This window comes from Penicillium cinerascens, assembly GCF_028974065.1.
Source record: "Penicillium cinerascens strain IBT 15544 chromosome Unknown contig_6_segment0_segment0, whole genome shotgun sequence".
In the NCBI taxonomy this organism is placed as follows: Eukaryota; Fungi; Ascomycota; class Eurotiomycetes; order Eurotiales; family Aspergillaceae; genus Penicillium; species Penicillium cinerascens.
This window is the reverse complement of record NW_026695295.1, coordinates 1,116,345-1,139,741: the sequence shown is the minus strand read 5'-3', so window position 1 is coordinate 1,139,741 and position 23,397 is coordinate 1,116,345. Positions and strand designations below refer to the sequence as shown.

Below are 23,397 nucleotides of genomic sequence, written 5' to 3'. Positions count from 1 at the left end.
AATTGAATAATGAACGCGAGATCAAATCACACTTCACTTCCTTGGATTTATCGTTTACTAGATGTCGTAATTTATCTGCATCGGAATCTTGCATTCGTGGCTCGTGAGTACCTGGGTGGGAAAGTCTGCATTCTTCACGGGTGTGACATGGCTTTTTCCTGCGCGTCAAACCTAAATCCGCCCGCAAGTCGTAGGGCCGTGGGGAAAATGACGAAAGGAGCGATTTACTCTTGCTTGAATTATGGCTGGTATGAAGGGCATAAATTCAAACGTGAGCTTCGATGATATTCCGGATGTCGGGAGTCTGGGTCCGCTGTCCGCGTGTCTTCCCTATGATTCGGGGTTGACTAGCGTGCCCTAACCGCTGCCTCTCCTAACACTATATGAGTTTAATTGCCAGAGTCAGCACAAATGATAATAAATAATCCCAATACACTGAGCCTTCCCAGCTAGCTCCACGGTCGTTGTACAATTTACAATAAATTAATAATAAAGTAATAATTCAAAACCCCTAGGATAACCCGCATGCCACACCCAAGGTACCTCAAGCGTACATACTTCCAAGGGGCCGGAGTCCCAACTCCAGTAGTTACACGGTAGTAACAGGCCAACCACCGGTTGATTTCCCAATCGGAGAGGCAAAAAGTATTTGGCAATCAAAAAGGCTCCTCGTCTGGAAATCTCCTGGAAATCTCCATTCCGGAGATTTCCATTCGCACGCCACCTTGACCTTGCGCCATTTGGGTTATCTTGCTTCTACACTTGTCTTGGTTTCTGCATATCGCATATCGACGCACTTTTACACCAGGAACCATTCAGTTAAACCTTACATTTGAAGTGATCTCATTGAAGGCGAGCATTCGGTTTTACAAGTGGACGATGGTGTTTCGCATCTCGCGCTCGACGCGCTTGTGCGTGGTGATTGGTATTTCGACATGTTTCTTCCTAGGGGAGATTTCGGGTAAGTGCACCTACCCTATTGCATGGGAGACTTTGCTGATATGTGTACAGTGGGGTTTTATACCCATTCGCTTGCACTGATTGCGGACGCCTTTCACTACGTATGTCGAATGCTCTGTGGATTGTGGAACGGTTTACTCATGATTGTGCTAGTTAAATGACCTCGTGAGCTTTGTGATTGCCTTGGTAGCCTTGAAGGTTCGTTTGCAGAGCCAGGTACATCGGGCATCGTTGACGGGTTGACAGGTTTCGGAGGGTGATGAATCGCCTAAAGGCCTGTCTTTTGGATGGCAAAGGGCTCAATTGTTGGGTGCTTTCTTTAATGGGGTGCTGCTTTTTGGGCTGGGGATCAGTATTCTGCTGCAGTCGGTTGAACGGTTTATTTCGTTGCATCGTGAGTCTTGTCGTTGGTTTTGGGTGATGCGTGGCTGATCGAGTTGCAGGTATTGAGGATCCGAAGTTGGTCTTCATTGTTGGGTGTATCGGGCTGGGACTCAATATTATCAGCGCATTGTTTTTACACGGTGAGTGGTGCTCGTCAGGTCTCTGGATACAGAGACTGATTCCCTTCAGAACATGGGCACGATCACGGTCACAGTCTCGGCTCTCTGACAATCGAGGATGGAGTGTCGCCCATCAGTGATGACGATGACTCCATTGCCAAAGTAAGTTTGCTTTTTCCCTTATAACTCATCATAGCTCATCATCAATTTACTGATGACATTCAGCACCAAGATCACAAGCATGTGGGCTTTGAAAAATCGCATGGCTCCATCTCTACACCCTGTCACGACCACGACCACGACCACGGTCAAGGTCACGGCCACGCTCATAGCCACGGCCACGGCCACGGACATGACCATGGAGATTTGGGCATGATGGGTGTCCTCCTGCACGTTCTGTGTGATGCAGCCAACAATCTCGGTGTCATGACTGCCGCGCTGGTCATCTGGCTGGCCAAGTACGATGGCCGGTACTACGCCGACCCGGGAGTGAGTATGGGCATCGGCCTGATGATCATCCTCTCTTCCATTCCACTCGGTATGCTCCTCTATACGCTTCCTTTTCAGGACTCAGCTCACGCATGCACAGTACGGAGATCCGGACATATCCTCCTAGAAAGCGCCCCAACCGGAGTCGACCCAAGCGACGTGCAGCACGATCTGGAAAAGGTGAGGATCCTCTTCATACCAACTCAATGCAGTCAACTGATTTACGCAGGTCCCCGGCGTTGACTCAATCCACGAACTTCACATCTGGCGCCTCAACCAACAAAAAACCCTCGCCTCCGTTCACGTCGTCGTCTCCGAACCGTCAGTCGAGAGTTTCCTCGAAACCGCCAGAACAATTAACCAGTGTCTCCACGCATACGGGATCCACTCAGCAACCATCCAACCAGAGGTCAGGTCCGAAACGGGGTCTCCAGGCGAGTTGCGGTGCCAGGTGGTATGTGGAACACTGTGCGAGGCGCTGACCTGCTGTGGGTGAGGGAAAGACATGGAATATGGAACATAGAACATAAAATGGCCGGGTCTTCTATCAACCACCCAAGTGGTCGAGCAGTAACTCGACTGAACATCTTCCTTGGTCTAGTGGTCATGATTTCCGCTTGTCATTAACACCGATAAGCGCGGGAGACCGGGGTTCGATTCCCCGAGGGAGAGTTTCTTTTTTGGCTTCGAGAACAAATTTTTAGATTATCTCCAGCCCTCGGGTTTTTGCATTTTAAAAACTTTATCGATCAATCTATCGGGTTTGAACTATTTTTCCAAGGTCCGCCAAGTTCTCTATCTAGATTACATCCGGTGGGAATGTTAGATTTCTCCACTCAACAGAGCGGACACTACTCCGCCGACATGTACATTTACGCTACATCAAATGACGGAATTCCTCCGGGGCCGATCCTCTCTTTCTATCCAGGCGCGACAGGTGCCAACAGATAAGAGTAAGCACCGGCTCCACTTTTATCTGCATTACGGACATCCCCGCGCCGTCAGTGCCTATCACAAGCTCTGCTGGAAACCATTCCGATTCCGCTTGTAGAATAATGAAGGGTGCCTTATATGCGGGGGCCGGCAATCGCGAGGGGTTACCTATCTAGCCTGGGACTTTTTCTTCCCTTTCTTCCCTTTTACCTGATCAAACTTGCACCATCACACGACTTACAACTTCGGTTTCCCCCAGCAGTAATTAATAAACATGTCCCTCCAGAGCTGGGAGCGGCAAGCCCAGAAAGGCAAAGATATCCTCAACCACTCGATTCCGAAGCAATGGCTACTCCCGGCGGACAAATTGCCGATGTCCACGCAGAAGAATGTCGTCGACTTTCCCAGACAGAGTGGTCTACTCAGTGAGCTTGAGCTCCTTATTACGGAGATGTCTGCTACTGAGCTGGTGGCGAATATGGGACAGGGGAAGTTGACGGCCCAGGAGGTTGTTGTGGCATTTTTGAAGAGATCGGTTCTGGGACATCAGTTGGTGCGAGACCCTTTGTCGGTTGGTTTAAATGCAGAATGCTCATGAATGTGTAGCTGAATTTCGCAACGGAGTTCTTAGCAGACGAGGCAATTGCTCGTGCCAAAGAACTTGATGAGTATTATGAGCGGACAGGGAAGCTAATTGGGCCTTTGGTGAGATGGGCTAGACTTCTCGGCCGTGCAAAGGCTAACATTTTGTATAGCACGGTGTCCCCATCAGTGTCAAAGAACACATTGGGTTCAAGAACAAGACATGCAATACCGGATACGTTTCTTGGTAGGTCTAATCTACTTCCCAGCACCGCCACCACCACACCACAATCATTGCTGATAGCAACAGGATCGATAATGTTACACCGGAAGACGCACATTTGCTGCAATTGCTAGCCAAGGCCGGCGCAGTGTTCCACGTTCGCACGAACCAACCCCAATCCCTCATGGTAAGCCACATTTGAAAACACCTTACCAGATGTTATCTTACAATAGATAGCACCTCTGCTGCAGCAACAACATTACCGGCATAACTCTAAACCCATACAACCGCACTCTAACACCCGGAGGTTCATCCGGCGGCGAAGGCGCCTCGATGGGTTTCAAATGCGCCCCTCTCGGCATCGGTACTGACATCGGTGGATCGATCCGTTGCCCAGCCGCTTTCTGCGGTGCTTACGGCTTCCGCCCTACCACGATGCGCATGCCGATGGCAGGAATTCAAGTTGCGGCCCTGGGACAGGAAACTATTCACGGCGTCGTGGGTCCATTGGCGAGCTCTTCGCTTGAAGATTGTGAACTCTTCTCCAAAGCCGTGCTGTCCCAAGAGCCATGGAACGACGAGAGGACTTTGGTCCCTGTTCCGTGGAAGACCGTCACTCCGACGCGCGACATGACTATTGCTATCATGTGGGACGATGGGTAAGTTTCCAGAACAAGTTTGTAGAGCTTCGCTTATGGATTCTAGCTGCGTCCGCCCCCATCCCCCAATAACCCGTGCCTTGCGACTTGCCCGCGACAAGCTCGTCGCGGCTGGAATCAAAGTCGTCGATTGGGAACCATACAAGCATGATGAAGGCTGGGATATAATCGTAAGCTTCCCCAGCCCTCCCAGTTCCTCGCTTTTCACAGATCCTAATCCTACCAAGTCAACCCTCTACTACCCAGATGCCGGCGCCCTCCAACGCGCCATGCTCAACGACTCGGGCGAACCCGCCCGCCCTTTAACAGACTGGGCCCTATCTTACGCCCGATCAACACCACTCACCCACCCCGAGGCCTGGAAATACCAACACAAACGAGACGTCTTCATCGACGGGTACCACGCGGTCATGAAGCGGCGCGGAGTCGACTTTATCATTTCCCCACCCTACCCTAGCGTGGCGGCTGTGATGGGCGAGTCACAGTATTGGAATTATACTGCTATTTGGAATCTGGTTGATTTCCCTTCAGCGGTGTTTCCTTCTGGGTTGACGGTTGACTCGGAGTTGGATGTGCTGACGGAGGAGGACGGGAAGTATGTTCCCAGGAGCGAAGTTGATGAGCGGGAATGGAGGAAGTATAAGGGGCCGGAGAGGTTTGAGGGGGCGCCTATCGGGTTGCAGATTTCTGGGGCGCGGTTTAGAGATGAGGAGATGCTGGCGGCAGCGAAGATGGTTGAGGAGGTTGTTAGGGATGGGAGGAAGGTGGCTTAACTTTGAATTGTAGAAGGGAGTCTAAGGCAAGAGTATTTGCTAGCAATTCATGGCGGGTATCAAGAAATTGATTTATTTCATGAGCACGGCCTACTAGCCTTTTATGCTATAGGGTAATTCTGTTCATTTTCCCTGTCTTGAATGGCAACTGGGGACTGTTTATTTTAGTGGATATTTTATTGCAGTACTTGCAACAAGCTATGAGCATTTGGAACATCTCCGTCAACCTAGCAGTCCTAAATGATTGAGCCAAACGAAACGTTTTCGGTGCTGGGAAGAAACTCTCTTTGCGGCCGTGAGGCTCAACCATACATTTAAGAAGTTGTCTTTAAAGAAATTGGCTTCTCATTTCTCGCTAGTCACAAGTTAGGTGACTAAACAAATGTGGCACTCACAGCCCAGTGCTAGAAAGGAATATCAGAAACCCGCGATTTGAAATATCGGTTGGACAATGGTTCGATTCACTCAAAGTCCGGCCATTTAGCAGAACAGTGAATGAACATGGTGAGTCAAGAAAATCACATACATCGTACATATGTCCAATTACTAATTACTGGTGGGGTTGTCTTTGGAAAGATAATTCTTTGGGGACTGTGATACATCTTCACCCTGGACGTCCCCGACCTGGTCATCCAATGATTTGTTATCGCAGTTCTATGGGACGACAATCATGAGGCCCACGATAATGGTAAATTAAGCGGATCTGTGAACGCCTCGCCCACTTCATCACAGTAACTTGGCCAAGCATCAACATTGATCAAGTCAACCCAGGACCACAATGAATCCGCATTCGTTTCCGGACATGGAGGCACAGACGATTCAATATCGTTCCTCGGTAAGATCCCAGCCACCGAAGACGAAACAGATTCTGGATGGACTCCGGGTATCGGATCCTCAACCGTACCGTCAGTTTCGCAGTTTGTCGGAGGTTGGTGCCAGTTTACGTTCAACATCCTCACAAGAGCATCAACCTTATCACACAAATGCCTCGTAAGTGCCGCAGCCCTGGCAGCAGCCGTATTCTGAATGCCAGCCGAATCAAAGATCTCCAACGCCAGACGGATGTATTCTCGTGCCCGATAACACCTATGACTAGACTGCGGCAAGAACCGCAAAGACTATGGTTAACTAAGACCAAGACCGCAAATTTGTGGGTTTAGTCTTAAGTTTAAGACCGAAAACCACTTGCGGTTAGTATTAGTCTTTAACTTAAAACCGTATTGCGGTCTTAGTTAACCAGTGGTTTTATAGATATTATAAAACGCTACGCATCGTGACTTTCTAGAGTACGTAATTTTTATGTAGTTTTTCTTTGTATTTTATAGTACTAATTTAGTAAAAGTTTCACTGCCTAATTTTAAGAATTTAGTATAACTAAATAATTTATTTAATATCTATAGAGTATTAATCTTAAATCCTTCTAGTATTTTTAGCTTCTTTCGTATTCTCCTAGTTCGCTATATACTACTTTCCCTAACTAGAATCTCTTAAAGATATTAGTTATTATCTTTATAATCCTAGGAATATAGGCTTATGCCTAGACTGCGGCATGGTCTTGGTCTTGGTTATCACTTTACTAACCGCAACCGCAAATTTGCGGTTGCGGTTAGTAAAGTGATAACTAAGACTAAGACCGTCATTTTGCGGTTAACTAAACCCGCATTGCGGTTAACCGTTGATTAACCGCACTAGCATAATTCTTGTAGATCTTGCCTATTATAAGCACGTATGTGACCTTTATATAGCTAACACACTCTAGGTTTTAATGCTAATTTACCTACGTTTTGGTTATGATAAAACTATTATACTCGCAATGCCCGTTATCCACTGAAACTTTTAGAAATATAACTATATTTAGTTGCAAGGACCAGTGCTAACAGTGTTTTTACCTTAAGATAAGGGATGTGAAATATATATAGCTAGTAAATTTATTATTAGCGAAAGGGTCAGATATATCTTAAGAAATATATATTTTTGCGTACATTAGTCAGTGCACCTTCCTACAAAACTCACTTATAGGACTTAACTTTATTAATTATGTAGTTTATAATCCCATTACGACACTTAAATATATAGTTAAGATGTCTATTTATATAGATAAATTTAGAAAACAAGTTCCTATATAAAATAATAAAGAATTCGCTATCTAAAGAAATGATTGTATAGTCTTTAGCGGTTACTTTATGGTTATTTGCGGTTTTTGTGTGGTTACCTTGCAATTTTTGGTGGTCTTTAGCGGTTAATGGTAAGATAACTATAGATAACCGCACTACTATATATATATACCTAATTAATACGTAGTATTTTAGGTAATCTATAATTTCTTTTGCTGCAGCGTCTAACCCTAGTCGCGACTTGATTGCTCGTTTCCCCCTATATACTATTCTCTATAAGTTCTTAGTTCCGACACACTCTCTTTATATTTACTCTACAAGACGTTACCTAAAATAGCCTTTTCCTAAATATCTTACTTCACGGACTAGTTCTCTAAAACTGACTTCCTTCAGTCAGACGACCTATCTATCCTTATAAGTACCTATAGAACGGTCACCTCGATCGCTCTATCTAAGAATCACCTACCTTTATATCCTATATTAGTATCAGCATCACTTTAGCGTATTAGACCTCGACTTTAGTAGTTCTAGGTAATCTATAATACTAAGCCTAATATAGATCACTCTCGCTCGAAGTTTGTGGAATAGTGGCTATTAACTAATTTTGGATTAAAGAAAGATACCTAAGAGTTAATTAACTAGAGCGATAAGAAGAAGTCTAGTATTTAGGATAACTTTAGTTAAGTTGCCTATTAGAAGACTAGAGAGCCTAAGATTATATATTAGCAATATAATACGCTTCTTGTCTATCCCTATTTCCGTCGTGGAGGGACTTCTCTAATAAGAATATATCTTAAAGGTAGTACTTACTACCTAGGTCTACTAAAGCGAGGTATTAATTAGCTTATATAAAACTTAGTAAGCTAAAGTACTCTATATAGGCCTTCTTTCTTAGCTAACCGCTTTATAATAAAGCCACAAACTATATTAAACTAAGGATTTTCTTAAGACGTTCTTTCCTAGAAACTTCTCTAGCTAATATCTATCGCCTAACTCCTATTTCGTATCCTCGAACGTCCTAAGCTATAAGAACTATACAATATAATATAACTAGCTAATTCTAAGATCAAACTATCTTCGCCTAGATCTATATAGCGCTAGTTAGACAAAGATATTATATAAGGATAAAGACGTATACTTAATAGGCTCCCTAAGGGAAGCTAGATTTTAATTATACTTAATTACTAGATATCTCCCTTTAGCTAGGCTTTTATAGCTATCACTAGTTACTTTCTTAACTAGGACTAGGAGTATTAGGAGGTTCTTCTTAGGTTCGAGCCTCTCTATAGTTTATATACTAGAAGTAACCTTAGTATAACTATTATTGAAATCCTTTAGAAGCATAGTATAGCTAACTAGGTATTATTCGTTACTACCAATAATACAACGAATAATAATACTATAATATCGAGTATCTAAGACGAAATTCGGGCGTAAGGTAATAGTAATACAAATATCTTTTAGGTTCTATATCTCGCTTATATTATTTAGCTTAGTCTAAATTAGCTTCTTAGTAAGATAAAGGCGGCTCTAGTAAATAATAAGGCTAAAGTGGACTAGTCGAATAAACGCGCCCACTCGCTATATTTAAACCACTTAAAAAGGGAGATTATTAATACGCTAAATAAGGTATAAGCTCTAGTATAGAATATTTATCCCGCTATTAATTAACTAATTCTTATTCTAGGTCTAGAACCTCGCTATATTTATTAATATAAGTCTATAACGCCGCGAGGCCTTTTTAAGCCTTTAGATCGAAGAGCCTCGTCTGATTCCTATCTAAGACGTCCGCACTTAGTAGAATTCGACTTTTTTGATGCTAGGTCGTGCGAAACGATTATAATCGACCTTCAATCTATATTATATAACGTATAAATACCTCTAGTTCTAACTAGATAAAGAAGAATAGCGCTAGATCGAGTATCTATTTTATATTATAGAGCTATTCTTTAAATTTACGATAGCCCTCTCGAAGTCAAGAGATATCACAGTTTACCTTATTTTTAGAGTATATAATAAGCTTTTCACTCACCTCGAGGCTTCTAAGAAATAACTTATTTATAAGAAGCTTCCCTAGAAGTAGACTAGACTGCGCCAAAGCCCACCGGGCCCATGGGCTATGGGCTGGGGTAGATAGCCTATAGGGGCCCATTAGGCCTAAGTGGGCTACAAACCATACAAACAAATAGTATGCATTATTTATATAATATAAGTTTGTATTTTTGGGTATTTGACTTATAATTAGCCCCTCTTTGTACGTCTATTTTTTCTGATATACGTTCGAAGAATTTTTAAAGCTACAGCACTAGAATTCTGATAGCCGTTAGAATTTTAGGGGTATTTAGCTATAGTTTTGGCTTTTTTGACGGCCGTTAGAAATGAAGGTTTAATTCGCTATAGTCTTAATCACTAATAATATAACTATTGATCGTCCTCCTATCGAGGACGCTTGCGAGATCTCTTAGATATACGCCGCGCCTAAGTGCTTTCCATTTCAGGAAGGTTATTATCGTCACCCTTATTATTGTTTAGCTAAGGTTCATCCTCGCTCTCCCCCTTAGCTTCCTAGGAGCCTTCTTCGTCTAAACTAATTAGATTTAGCCCGAACTAGTTAGGTGTATCCTCCCTTTGCTCTTCTTTTAAGAGATTAATCTCCTCCGTAGTAAAAAACTCCTTTAAGAGGGCATTCTCCTCTTCCTGAAGATCAAACTTTATTAAATAATAAAATATTATTAGCTCTTCAATTATCTCTATCCTTAAGCGGCCTCGTCGATAGTGGTATATATCCTATACGGTATTAAATAGACGTTCAACACTAGCACCTATAGCGGGAACTATAAGGATATCCCGCGTAAGTGCACTTATCGCTAGAAACTAGTGCTAGTTCTCTTTCTAGAAAGAAAGAGGCTACGCTTCGATAGTATCTATAAAAGGTAAGTAAGTATATAGTAAGGAGTTAGGTAAAATAAAAGATATACCACTATTAAGGTACTAAGCTATTTCGTCCCTTAGCGGAGCTTTGTAGCCCTTACGTCCACTAAGTATCTAATTAAGCCACGATCCCTTCTTTGCTACTGCTTAAGGCGTAGGTTGATATTACTACAACTTAAGACGTTCCTAGTAAGGAAGAAGGTACTCCTTAAAGCTCTTTCGGTACCTCTCGCGCTATTATTTATCCTAATCTATAGTTATAAAGAATTAGAACTTATTAATAGATACTAGGATTATTCTAATTATATAGAGATCACCTCGAATATAGTTAGTCTAGCTATAATATTTGCTTAGCTTTTATTTCCTAGCCTTAAGTGCTATAAGTATATTCTACTTCTAAGGCACTTTCTTCCGTCGAAGCTAGTTAACTAAGGACTTAAGATACTTAAATAGCTTATTATAGATTAGAAAGATAAGGTGTGTAGTTACGTTAGTGGTCTTTAAAAGCTTAAGGGTAAAGTTAAAGAATAGTTACGTGATCTATAAAAGGTAATTAATTTAACGCTATTCGTCCGTATTAAGTATTATATCTAGCTAATTAAACGCACGATAGAAGTTAGTTAATGCCGATCGAAGACGCTTTGCGCGTCAAAGCATTAGAAACGTAGAGTTCCATCGCGTCTTAACGTCCTAAAATAGTAGTAGCTTACTTTCTTTAGTCTAGAGATCGCGAAACGCCTCACGGCGCTAGGAGCTATAATTAATATAGATAGTAAGGTCTCGAACCTACTATAAAGTGAGTTAAAAGCTAGAAGTAAGAGAAAGGAAGAAATACCTTACTTAAAGTATACGATATCTATCGCTTCCTCGCACTTATAGTTATATTCGCCTAAGCCCTCTAGGACCGCTTAGTTATCTAGCGTAGCTTAGTTATATTATTCTCTAGGGCTACATTTATCCTATTAAGTAGCTTATTTAAGCTTAATTAAATAATATAGGCAAGGTATAGGACTCGAATAAGATCTATAGAATCTAGTAATAACTACTATAACGTAGTAAAGAGAGTCTCATTATTCGATGCGTTATTAGCGGTAACTATAAAGACTCTATCCTAGATCTAATGCTTCTTTAATATATCTAGAAGTAATATATAAAGGTTTTCTCCTAAATAGACTCTAGGGGCTAGCTTAAAGCCTAGTAGAACCTCACGATATTGCTAATCCTCGTTAATAAAATAGCTAGTAATAGCTATAAATAATTACTTAAATAAGGATATCTAATAGTTAAGGGCAATTAAGATCTTCGAATGCTCTAAAAGCCTACGTATTATACTCTAGTGCCATTCTTTAACTATTATCCTAAGATAACTATAGATAGCCTTTACTTTAGGCACTTTAGGCATTAAAGGGGTAGACTATATTATTTATAATAACTAGTGGAACTCAGGGTGCTTAATAAGGCGAAATAGGAGCTAAGCGGTAGTGATAAAGGTAAGGATTTGCTCTTCCTACACGTCTTACGTAAACGCTTTCTTTATTGCTAGGTTTTCTCTCTTAAATAATTAGTATTATATTCGTTGGATAGTAGAAGACTTACTACTTCTTGAAGAAACTTAGTAATCGTTTTTATGGTACTAATTGCCCTTTAATATACGATTGTGTCAAGATATCTTTAATACATCGAAGTTCTATATCGCGAGGTACTAGCAGGAATAAGCGAAGATAGATACTCAAGAATCGTCCTATAGCGCTTATATATAAGTATTAGTATGCCCTTAAGGGCGTCTGCCACCTACTCAAAATAGTTCTAAATTAAAGACTAACGCCTACTATCCTAACTAATTTTGCTTATCCTACCTCTATTGGTTTAAACCTACCACTCTACCTATTCGGAATATATTATAGGGTCGTAGAGAACGTATCCCTTTATATAAGTAGGTCTAATACGCTTAAATATAGAGGGAGGGTGTAGTGGCGGTAATAAGAAGGCTATCTCGTGATCGAAATTAAGTGCTAGTTAGCTCCCTCGCGAGAGAAACGGGATACTTTCTATATCATCGAAGTTAGATAATAGAAAGATATTAGAGTGTTGGCTTTAGGATATTATAGTAAAAGATAAGCTCCGTAAGAGAAAAATAAGAGAAAAGTAAGAAAGAGGTAGGAAGAGAATAGAAATATACTAAGTGCTCTATATTAGTGTTAAGGATAGACTTATCACTAAGTTAGATCCTAGACACTAGAAATAGCTAAGATTAGTAGACTCTGATGACCTAATATAAGCCCGCCCCCCTAAAGCCCACCAAAGCCCACTAAAGCCTATTAAAAGCCCACTAAAGCCCACCAAAAGCCCACTAAAGCCCACTAAAGCCCACTAAAGCCCACTAAAGCCCACTAAAGCCCACTAAAGCCCACTAAAGCCCACTAAAGCCCACCAAAACCCACTAAAACCCACTAAAAGCCCAACAAAACCCACTAAAAGCCTATACCTAGCCCATTTAGATTAAGTTTCCCCTCAAAAATTTACAACTAAGTTTAGTATCTCTACCTTTAATCCGAATTTATAGCCTACGCTTTGCCTATAATAATGTTAAATACTAATTAATAATAAAAGGATCCTAATAGATTTAATTTACCTACCTAAATAATAAATTTAACGAGTTATTAAGGCTAAAAAAAAATAAAGTGAGTTTCCTTCTAAAACACACACTACCTTCAGTAAGGAAAAATATATATTTCCACTTCTACGTCACTAGATAGGACGCATTATAATAAAAAACTCCCTTTTCTACCACAACAGCTTTATATAAGTACGGTTAGAACTAGTAATTAATAAATTATCCCTTAGATTATTAATAGATACACTTAAATTTCCTTTTGTTTCAGTAGTAAATAAATAGAATTAAAGGGTAAGTTAATTGGTGACTAGAACATATATAAATAACAGAATTTAAATACGATTAATTAGCTAAGTTATACACGCCAAGACTATGATTTTATGCAAAAATGGGCCTAAATAGGCCTGAATGGGCCGTGGGTTGGGTTAGGCTTTTAGTTTAAGGCCCACGGCCCATGCGGGTTGGGCCTTGGGCCCGACCTCTGGGCCCATGTATGGGCTTTGGCGCAGTCTAAAGTAGACTATACTCTAGGCTCTCTAAGCTATAAGGAAAAATCTCTCGGAGTACTATACTATAACCAACGATAAGGCTTATAGTGATATTTACGCGATTACAACTATCCTTACTCTATTAAAGAAGCTCCGCTTCTTCACTACTTAGGATTAGCGTAGCGATATTGACTACGTTTAGCGATATCGTGACTATTTAGAGAAGGAATTCTAGCGCTATAAGCAACGACTTTTAGAAAGTAATAGGCCTATCATATCTAAGGGGTTAATAGACCCACTTAGCGTAGATAATTTAATTAAGATGCTCGTCGACTTATAGATATCTATATAACCTAATAAAATTGTGGATGATAACGATAAGCTCGTACGCTATCTTATAAAAGGTATATTTATTAATTTATATTACTTCGGTTTTAAATAAGCGATGCTAATTAAATAGGGCTTATATAACTACACCTTAGAACTTTCTGGAAAGAGTATTAGCATAAGTTTCTAGTACTTATAACACTTACCTATAATATTCTCTCTATTCCTATAAGTGGTGTAGGTGTTGAACGTCTCTTTAATTATGCTTATAATATCTATTATTATCGATAAGGGAAACTTAAGCCTAACATAATTAGGTAGCTAATACTCTATATATATGCGTTAAAGTTTGAGATTAAGTAAAGGGAGATAGACTTCACAAAAGAGCTTATTTTAGCTAGAGAGGCTACTATTATAGACTAGGAAAGAGGTTCTATACTAGCCCTCCCTCTTCTTGATCTAATTAGTGATAACGAGGAAGATAAGTTAGTAAATAAGCTATTATCTAAATAACTAGCTATCTATAGTGAATAGGTAAGATACAAAAGGCCACAGCGCATAGGCCTACATTCCTAGGATAATAATAAAGATAATGACTAATATCTTTAAGAGATTCTAGTTAGGGAAAGTAGTATATAGCGAAATAGGAGAATACGAAAGAAGCCAAAAATACCAAAAGGATTTAAGATTGATACTCTATAGATATTAAATAAATGATTTATAGTTATACTGAATTCTTAAAATTAGGCAGGAAACGTTTACTAACTTAATACCAAAGAAAAACTGTATAAAGATTGCGTACTCTAGAAAGTCACGATGCTTAGCGTTTTATAATATTTATAAAACCGCTAGTTAACCAAGACCGCAATATAGTTTTAAGTTAAAGACCAACACTAACCACAAGCGGTTTGCGGTCTTGAACTTAAGACTAAACCCCTAAATTTGCGGTCTTGGTCTTGGTTAACCATGGTCTTTGCGGTTCTTGCCGCAGTCTAATAGTAACTCTTAGGGAGTAGCTATAAAATAATAGTGTTAACTTATTAGGAGTCTATTAAAATACTACTATAAACTAGATGACGGCAGAAACACTGCCATTTCTGGCCGCAAGTGACGCCGTTTTTGGCAGCTCATCTGCCAAAGTTACTGCCACCCACACGACCACTCCGGGCACGCACCAACACTGCGGCCCCAGTGCACGGCCGAGTCGTGTGGTTCGCACCGCAGTGGTCTGCTCTAAGAGTCTGGACCCACATCTCATTAGTTTACTTGACCCTCAAACTCCCCCAAGCCTTCAGATCCCGTTCCATGAGGGCGCCGAAAATGGCTCACCCGAAAACCGTGCCCTTTAAATAGCAGCGTCTCCCGCCTCTCAGGCTCTTGTTCCAGTATCACCTGTATCACCTCTCTTCAATCTCCAGACCTTCTGCTATAAGTGTCTTCCGCAGCCTTCGCTTTGAAATCCTCCTTATCTTCTAAAGCGATCTCGGAACCTTCGTCTCATAGATCCTGCCTTGTTTCCGCATCTATCGCATCATGGCTCGTCGCGCTCGGAAGGCCCATAGTCCTTCATCCAGCGAGAGCGAGTTGTCTGATCAAGAAAGCGTCGTGGACAATCAATCCGACACTGATCTGACGGAATTCGAGGATAACGCAGAGCAACCAGGGGACATCAACGATGCAGCTCTACTCTTCGCCGACAATAAGCACTCGCCCGAGTACTACATCCAACAACTCCAAAACTTTGACGAGACGGTGTACACTCAGGAGGATTACGGCAAAGGTAGACTTCCGCATAACCCAACTTGGGTCGAAGGTCTCGACCCAAAACCCAACCCGGACCCAACGCTGGGTTAAGTTGGGGCCCCAACATAACCTAATTCGACCCAATTTTTACATAAAAACTAGTATAAATTGATTATAAATTATGCACCAGTATTATCTAATACCACTTATACTATCTTTCTATATTGATTTTAGCCTATTATATTATATAAAATAGGTATTTATAGCTATATATTATATAATTATTATAATATTAATACTAATTTAGGAAAGTGGAGGTTTTTTTTGGTGATCTTAAAGATATATATATTTTATAGAGTGGAGATGCACCACTTTTTCTATAACCCACGTATTTTTAAGGAGATTAAACTTTTTACGATTTCTCTATTTTAAAGCTTATATATACTAATATTATATTATTCTCTTTATATATTATATATTATATACTAATATTACCATCTTTAGGTAGGTGAAAACGCCTCTAGAACATTTGTATTTTTGCATAATTTATGTTTGCACTGTTTATAACCCAAGTTGGGGCCCCGGACCCAACGCTGGGTCGGACCTTCGACCCAATACCCAACCTGGGTTGAAGAACTCGACCCAAAACCCAACCCAGGCTGGGTTGGGTCCGGGTTGGGTCCGGGTTGAGTTGGGTTATGCGGAAGTCTAGGCAAAGGTACTACAGCCCTCCTCGACCGAATTAAGGAAAAGTGGACTCAGTAACGTATTTCACTACCGAGTGGGCCACACCACCGAGTGGGCCACCCAACCACCTACTTTTAGTTTACATCTAGTTTTTTCAACCAAAACGCCTTTATATTAATTATTCTACCTAACTGGGCATGTAGGGGACTTATGCCCTTTCTCACCGCATATAGAACAGGTGTATTGACGCCGTCGCGCTGGGGCTACCGCCTGCTGAATAGGCTGGCTGGGTGCTGCTGGAGACGATGCCGAAGGCTGTATCGGAGGCTCAGGGGCTTGCGTAAGGTCCTGGGCTTCCTGGACTGATAGGCCTGCTAGCGCAGGTATATACCTATTAGGACGAGAGCGCTTTTGTCTTTTTTTCTCGTTCGCTGCGCGTAAATCACTATTTTCTTGTGCTAAGATAATAGCGCTATTCATAGCATATTGACACGCTTTTGTAAGTTGGTCGAGCGCCTGTTCAGTAGGGCTTCCAGGGCTATGTAAGCGCTGACGTAGTAGTCTTTTAATTGACGAAGCTTGTCGAAGTGTTTCAGCGACGGTTTTGGGTGTTTTAGGACTAAATATGCTTGATCGACTGCTTGGGCGGCTTCTGGGCGGCGTAGGCGTCTAAAGCTGAATATTGAGCTTTGAAAGCACTCGTTCTAGGTTGAATGGCATTAAACTAGCTGCTGCGAAGCTATTTTTAATCGTATCGGTCTTAAACGTATCCACGCGCGCTTGTGGGTATGCTGTAAGGAAATCAAATTTATCGATATGGTTGATACCGAGCCGCATTTGGTTCTCAATAAGCCGACCGTAGGATCGCTTTAAAACCGCAAAACACCCAATATCAAGCGGCTATAAGAGATGCGAGGAATGTGGCGGCATACAGATTAGGATTATATCAGTTTCTGCGCAAATTTGGTCGAACTGCGGTGTTAAATGACTACCGTGGCCATCGAGTACTAGAAGTCGATATCTTCCTTGCGTACGGCTATTCGTTGACGGAATAAATAGCTTTTGAAGCCATCGAAGGCTAATCTCGTCTATCGTCTATCCATTTTGACTAACTTCAAAGCGCCAATCTCTCGGAAGGTCATTAGCCCAAGCTAGATTGTGTAGTTTGCCCTTAAAGATAATCGTTGGCGGGAGCGCCCACCCAGCAGCGCTAATTGACTCGATTGTAGTTACCTACTCTCGATTCCCTAGCTGTAAAACCGATCTCCGACCGTAGTATTCCGCGCGAGTAATGACTTTCGCGGTCGCAGTAAGGCCCATCGCGAAGCCTGTCTCGTCAAAATTATAAATATCCGCTGGTAGGATACCGTGCTCAGAAATTATCCGCTGAACAGTGTCAAACCACCCCTGAATAACCTTTAGATCCTCTTGTTTTGCTCGCTGATAGTCGTATCGTCGTGAAAAGCGTGATTTAAGGTCAGGATGTCGGTTTACAAATTTTGTAACCCAGTTTTCGCCGACGGTTTGGATAGAGGTCGAGCCTCGCTTAAGAAGTAGGAGATTCGCCATTTCGCGCACTGTAGAGGGCCTTGGAGCTGCTCCACGCGTATCTATAGATAATATCCACTGCTTAAGCGAATCCTCTTCGATTTGGGTCAATTTATAGCCATTGGCGCGAGATTCAACGCGATTTGTAGTACCGCGTAGTTGGCGCTGGAGGGTAGAACGAGGGACTTAGAATCGGTTTGCTGCGTCGCGTATAGAGCCGATTTCTTTGTTTTTAATAGCTTATATAGCTAATAAAAGGCGGCCCTCCTGTTCGATAGACTTTCGGCCTGTTTGCGAGCGATTTGGTGGCATGGTGGTTGGTAGAAAATAGAAGGACGCGTGTGGACGCGAAAAAGTGGTTGGGTGGCCCACTCGGTGGTGTGGCCCACTCGGTAGTGAAATACGTTAAGTCGAATTTGGTATGATTCTCCTTACCTAAGACACACCTAAGCTGATAAATATACAACCAAGGTTCTACTGCTTCATTCGAAAAGACCTAAACAACGAATATCGTCGTATATCGATCCCAATTCTATATAACTTCCTTAAATGGACTCTTAATCTACGACGGGGCAAGAATAGGCGAAGGCTTCCAGGAATTAAGTGCAAAAGCTCCTTAGATATATTCTAGAAGGTCTCTCGGCTCGTGTATAAAAGGTCCACTACTAACAAGATCGGGAATCAGATAAACCGGAGGATGCGTCGGGTATAAAAGGCCTTTCTACTACCACTCAGCTATATAGGCTTTTTTGAAGGCTGACCTAACTCGAATTTAGGTGATTCGACGATTGGCAAAGAAGTATAAACTATTAATTAAAGGGCGAGAAAAGCCTCCTATAGATATAGAGGACTTAGCAAAGGTGGTTAAGACCACCGTAAGCACAACAAAGAAGAAGTTTGGCTATAGTCGCCACCGTATTGAACTTAGGCTATTTTTACAGCTCGTAGGTCTCACAACGAATCGTCCTTAAGCCATACTCGATCTACGATATTGTCACATCTAAGTCAGTCTTTTACGTGACCCACAAGGCGGTCCGCACCGTATTATTATCGAGTTCACCTTCGAATTCACCAAGGAGTGGCTAGGGGCTAAAGACGCGTAAGTCATTTAATATCTAAGTCCTTCTCTTCATCCTGACACTTTGCTAGGAATATATATATTCTACCCAAGATCATTTTTAATCCTTCCTTAGTCCTAAGTCCGCATATCTTCCTATTAGGTCTTCTTTTTGTAGATCGAGCATTTAATCGTGTAGATAGGGAAGAAGTATTTATATCTACAAACCAACTTCCTCGACTTCGAATTCGTGACCAATGTAATAAGCTACGACTACAACTTAACCCAATAATAGATAATATATCGGTATTCCGGATATCCGAACGAAGTTTGAATAGAATCGGTATCTCCCCTTGCAATGCTCTTCCTTATTCAACTATAGAGCCATAAGTAAAACGAATAGGTGTTATTACAAGCATTAAATAGGTCACACGCCCATATAGCTTGCGATATAGGGCGGGGTCGGCGTTAGATAGTAGTGGTGAGTATTTCGTTTAATTGAAGGATTTAAAGGGCTAACTATACTCTAGCCTCTATCAGTGATTCTTTACGAAATTTGGTGATGCATTATGCCGATACTCGCACTTTCTTAAAGTTCTATCTTAGTAGAAGGATCTCCAAAAATCTACTAGCAATCATCCGTGGCCTCGATCCAGAAGAGGATATTATACGTACGGCTTGCTAGATAAGCTAGACTATTAATCTAGACCGTCCACAAGAGTTAACGACCGAGCAATCTATATCTATAAACCAGCTCCTAGAGATTACAGCCGTGATACGTTAGCGTGATAACATCGCTCGATCCCTAGGGCGCCCTTTATCACGGAATAAAGGAACGCCCATATATAAGATATACAGAAAACTAAACCAGGAGTTAGTCGGCGCCAAGAAGCGTGCGCAGGACACCCTTCTTTTGCAGATACAAAGTAAATACGATAGAGAGCAGCCAATGCTAGAGATAAAGCGCTAGCTTTCCAGGATTGAGCCAGCTAATTCGAGCAAGAAACCGCTAGAATGCTCCACTAAAGTTCCGATTCCGCAGCAACGACTTATCAAGAGTCTCTTAACTTTGCCTCGGACAACGTTAGAAGAGGAGATAGCTCGGAGAACAGAAGCAATCGATGCAGTGGCTACTTATTGTCAGTTCGAAGAGGGAGACACTTATCGCTTGCCACGAAATAAACGGAGTGAGAATAGAGTGGTCGAGACTGAGGTTGTTGACGATAAATGTTTAGAGAGCGGGGGCGAAGCAGTGCTCTCTCAACCGAAAACGCCATTTGAGTCTGCGCTTCGATCCATTATGAATGACCATCGTCCTCTTTTCTGCTTTATTTGTTTAGGTCAACAAGGCCTAGACGTTACGAAACGAATTCAAAAATTCCACTCACACGCGGATGTGACAAAACATATTAAGCGGAAACATTTGGGAAACCTCACTTCAAGCACGATAATCACATACAATATTTGCGATGAGAAGTTCTCCGAACCCATACACCTTCATGGACACGCATTTAATCTTCATAAGACTTTGACTGGGCCTCTGGTTCAGTTAGACAGCTGCGTTGGTGCTCGATAAAATTACTCGGAGCTTGACGTCTCAGCACTGGTTACTTCTGCCAATGAGCCCAGAATCAGGGCAAGATCCTCGAGCTCGTTTTGAAGCCCGTGTAGAGCTCTATCGCGATCTTTGAAGCGTTTGACAGTTTCGCAGAGCGACTGCGTTGACTGAATGGCAGATATAGTAACAGCAATCACGGAGGCAGCGATGCTCAGAGGATCCGCCATTTCGGACGGTCGGGAAAATATTGCTTCGATTCCCTGGGTAAAGCCGTAGCAGATGTGAATGTAAATTTAGATTCTACAGTATGTGTGTGTGGAATCATTTACCCTGACCCCTCGCGAACGATATGCAGGATACGACAACTATATATCTCTGGCTATGTACATGTAGGGTGATCCACTTCCTGACAGAAACTTAGAGCCTCGTCACGGCCTATCGTGGCCCATTGCCGCTCCCATTGTTAGGCTGCCCTTATGGCGCACGGCTGCGAAACCGCTGTGACGCCTCGGCGAAGTCCAATACGGCCTGGACCGTCTTCGCCCTCGAGCCAAGAGACATTAAGTAGCTTCGGCAGGCCTACTTGCATAGACCACTACCCCAGTTTTTCACCCAATAAACAAGGCTTCTAGACTTTTGAGGTGGACAAAGCCTCTCACCCTGGGTGTCTCTCAGTTTGCTCCTTAAGCACACATCACGGGCTGTTCAACTAGGACGACACCGCTTCAACCGATCAAGACCGGTTTCAGGCCCTCAGTGCGAGTGAGGTAGTTGAGTCCTGGCTCTTTGTGCACCGACACGCGCATCCGTCCTCTCGGCCACTCTCCACTAACCAAGCTTGTTCCCCGATGTCTGAGCAGGATCGATGGTTTGCCCGTGGCAACGCCTTAACGAGGTCCATCGTTTGCCACCAGCCAAATACTAATACCTTCCAGAATGCCCGTGTATCTCCCAGGAGGATGCCCGTGTCTCGGTGGTGTCCGTGTCAAGAAGAGGAACCGCATTAAAGGTTACCCGTAGTTAGGCCTTAACGAGGTTTTCCGAGGTGGTATCTTCGAGCCTTAACGAGTTCGAGTCTTAACGAGGTCTCCTGGGCCTTGAACGAGGTCTGTCCGATATTAGCTTGACTGCCTATGTCACCGGTTCACTGCCGCCTCGCCGCATCTCCCACGATGCGATCCCAGACCGTATGCAAGCTCAGGGGTGTCCTGTCTTCTTTCTAGGGCGACACCACTTCCACTGGTTATGCAAGACCAGCTTTTAGGCCCGAGTGCGAGTCGGGTAAAAAGAAGTCGGATGGTTTTCGTATCCCGTTGTCCACTGATTTCGGTGTGGTTGTGCGGTCGCTTCCCGCACCGGGCCGGACCGGACCGCACAACCACGGTGGATTCAATTTGGTCTCCCCAACGAGGATTAACACCGGACACCACGAGAAGGTATGAATCCATTGTCCCAGCAGCCTGGCTAGGACTGCTGCCCAGTGCGAGCTCACTGGGGGCAGATTCTACAGTAGTATTCGAAATCAGATTTACCTCTACACTCTTAGACTTTCAATCCCGAACCCTAGCCTGAAACACGCTAGTCTAATTTTAGCCGTTCCCCAGTAATCCCTGTTAGACCGTAAAGAGCAGCTAGGCTCAAAAAGGCAATACAAGGGCGAATGAGCAGCGTGCGTGGCAGTAGAGTTCCAACGTAGATAAGCTGCTTGGGTTTGCGGACGCGCACGCACAAGCACGTTGATTAGTTCCCTTTCTCTCACTACGTTCGTTTCAGGGCCGATGCGCGCAACGCGCGCGTCTTGCCCTGAAACGATGACGATCGGGAAGGATATGAAAGACAGTTGAACGATGAGCTTCAACCCAAATTGGATGTTGATGAAGCTTTACGAATGAGGCAGGCAGAAGTGATCGACTATTAATGAAGGACAGAGGTAATTTTACGTAGAAAGCATCCTATATCATTTTCCAATTTACGATACAACGTGCATTAAAAAACATATCTAGCCTCATATAGCGGCATTCGTCTTCGCCTCCTTTAACCTCTTATCTTCCCGTTCGCTAAAGCGATCACCAAAAAGCCCGATATGAGGGCGCATCAGAATCGTGTATTTGATAAATTCCTCCATGCAATCTACCAGACGATCTCGGTTGCCACTAGGCATGAGTCGCAGATCTTCCGGTTGACCTTCATCCGGAAATTGTGTATATGCTCTGGGGATCGAGGATTGATTCGGGATAGTAAACATGCGCATCCACCGACCAAGGATCCGCAGAGAGTTGACGGCATTGAATGATTGGGATCCACCGCAAACCTGGGCAATGGCTAGTGTTCGGCCCTGGGTGGGACGAACACTTCCAGTAGTCAAAGGAATCCAATCAATCTGGTTTTTGAAAACAGCGGTCTAGAATTGTGAAAAACCAAGTAAGTAATTATTGTGCCTAGTGTTAGAATAATCGTCATAGAGAGGCAACTCACCAGATTGCCGTGCTGTTCAGGCGAGACCCAGACATGACCATCACTCCAATGGCTGAGCTCTCGGAGTTCCAGTACTTTTGAGTGGCTTGTATCGCTATCATTCTTGATTGGCAGACCTTCCGGATCAAAAACGCGCACATCACAGCCGAGTCGGAACAGGATGCGGGAGGCTTCAAATGCGACGAGCCGTGAATATGACCTTTTCCGAAGGCTTCCATAAAGTACTATAACTCTCAGCCTCTTATTTGTAATCCTCAGGTTATGCTCGGCCATGTCTAGAGCTGTGGCCAGTTCTAAGTTGTTGACCCAGTCCTCAGTCGCATTGCCGCCAAGAATGAATGGCCGGTACTTCTGGCGGATATCCGGGTCGTCTTCACTCGGACGGATTGCTAAAGATCCATAAAAGGCATCGGTTTGGCGGGCATCTGAAATCACTTGCTGAGGGCTAGCGGAATGCATCCTTTTTGAATATATCGGTCGCAGTAGAAAGGGTCCCCAAGAAATTGCCGACCTAGATGAACGGAGGAATCTTTGCATAGAATGATAAAGCATACGTTTTCGATAGGTGGCGAAGGTAAACGAGATCAAAACCATCAGCCAGAAAATTCATTCTTGTGCAAATTGCATGGAGGCAGTATGTCACCGGCGAATAATGATTGGACAGGATATAGCAATGTAGCCAGTGGGTCTTCCGGGGCTCGCAGAATATTTTGTTACGCTACGCAGGATCATG

The 23,397-nt window shown here is 43.0% G+C and overlaps 5 protein-coding genes across 5 annotated transcripts; 3 read left to right on the top strand and 2 right to left on the bottom strand.

Annotated features, from left to right (window-relative positions):
* Positions 1 to 879: 879 nt before the first annotated feature.
* Positions 880 to 2,448, top strand: N7498_006396 (putative di-, tri-valent inorganic cation transporter; the record flags this gene model as incomplete). Its single annotated transcript, XM_058453458.1, has 9 exons — positions 880 to 961; positions 1,012 to 1,061; positions 1,114 to 1,158; positions 1,207 to 1,354; positions 1,404 to 1,484; positions 1,534 to 1,625; positions 1,689 to 2,001; positions 2,053 to 2,132; positions 2,182 to 2,448. 9 exons carry the CDS (start codon positions 880 to 882, stop codon positions 2,446 to 2,448), a joined length of 1,158 nt encoding a protein of 385 aa, XP_058307649.1.
* Positions 2,449 to 3,159: 711 nt separating this feature from the next.
* On the top strand, positions 3,160 to 5,122 carry N7498_006395 (putative glutamyl-tRNA(Gln) amidotransferase subunit A; the record flags this gene model as incomplete). The annotated part of the gene is made up of 6 exons (XM_058453457.1): positions 3,160 to 3,438; positions 3,492 to 3,590; positions 3,641 to 3,714; positions 3,778 to 3,877; positions 3,928 to 4,349; positions 4,396 to 5,122. The coding sequence occupies 6 exons, from the start codon at positions 3,160 to 3,162 to the stop codon at positions 5,120 to 5,122; spliced, it is 1,701 nt and encodes a 566-aa protein (XP_058307648.1).
* Positions 5,123 to 15,129: 10,007 nt separating this feature from the next.
* On the top strand, positions 15,130 to 18,205 carry N7498_006394 (uncharacterized protein; the record flags this gene model as incomplete). The annotated part of the gene is made up of 2 exons (XM_058453456.1): positions 15,130 to 15,376; positions 18,069 to 18,205. 2 exons carry the CDS (start codon positions 15,130 to 15,132, stop codon positions 18,203 to 18,205), a joined length of 384 nt encoding a protein of 127 aa, XP_058307647.1.
* A 2,004-nt stretch (positions 18,206 to 20,209) lies between these two features.
* On the bottom strand, positions 20,210 to 20,416 carry N7498_006393 (uncharacterized protein; the record flags this gene model as incomplete). Its single annotated transcript, XM_058453455.1, has 1 exon — positions 20,210 to 20,416. The coding sequence occupies one exon, from the start codon at positions 20,414 to 20,416 to the stop codon at positions 20,210 to 20,212; it is 207 nt and encodes a 68-aa protein (XP_058307646.1).
* Positions 20,417 to 22,194: 1,778 nt separating this feature from the next.
* N7498_006392 (uncharacterized protein) lies at positions 22,195 to 23,216 on the bottom strand (the record flags this gene model as incomplete). The annotated part of the gene is made up of 2 exons (XM_058453454.1): positions 22,195 to 22,590; positions 22,665 to 23,216. 2 exons carry the CDS (start codon positions 23,214 to 23,216, stop codon positions 22,195 to 22,197), a joined length of 948 nt encoding a protein of 315 aa, XP_058307645.1.
* Positions 23,217 to 23,397: the final 181 nt, after the last annotated feature.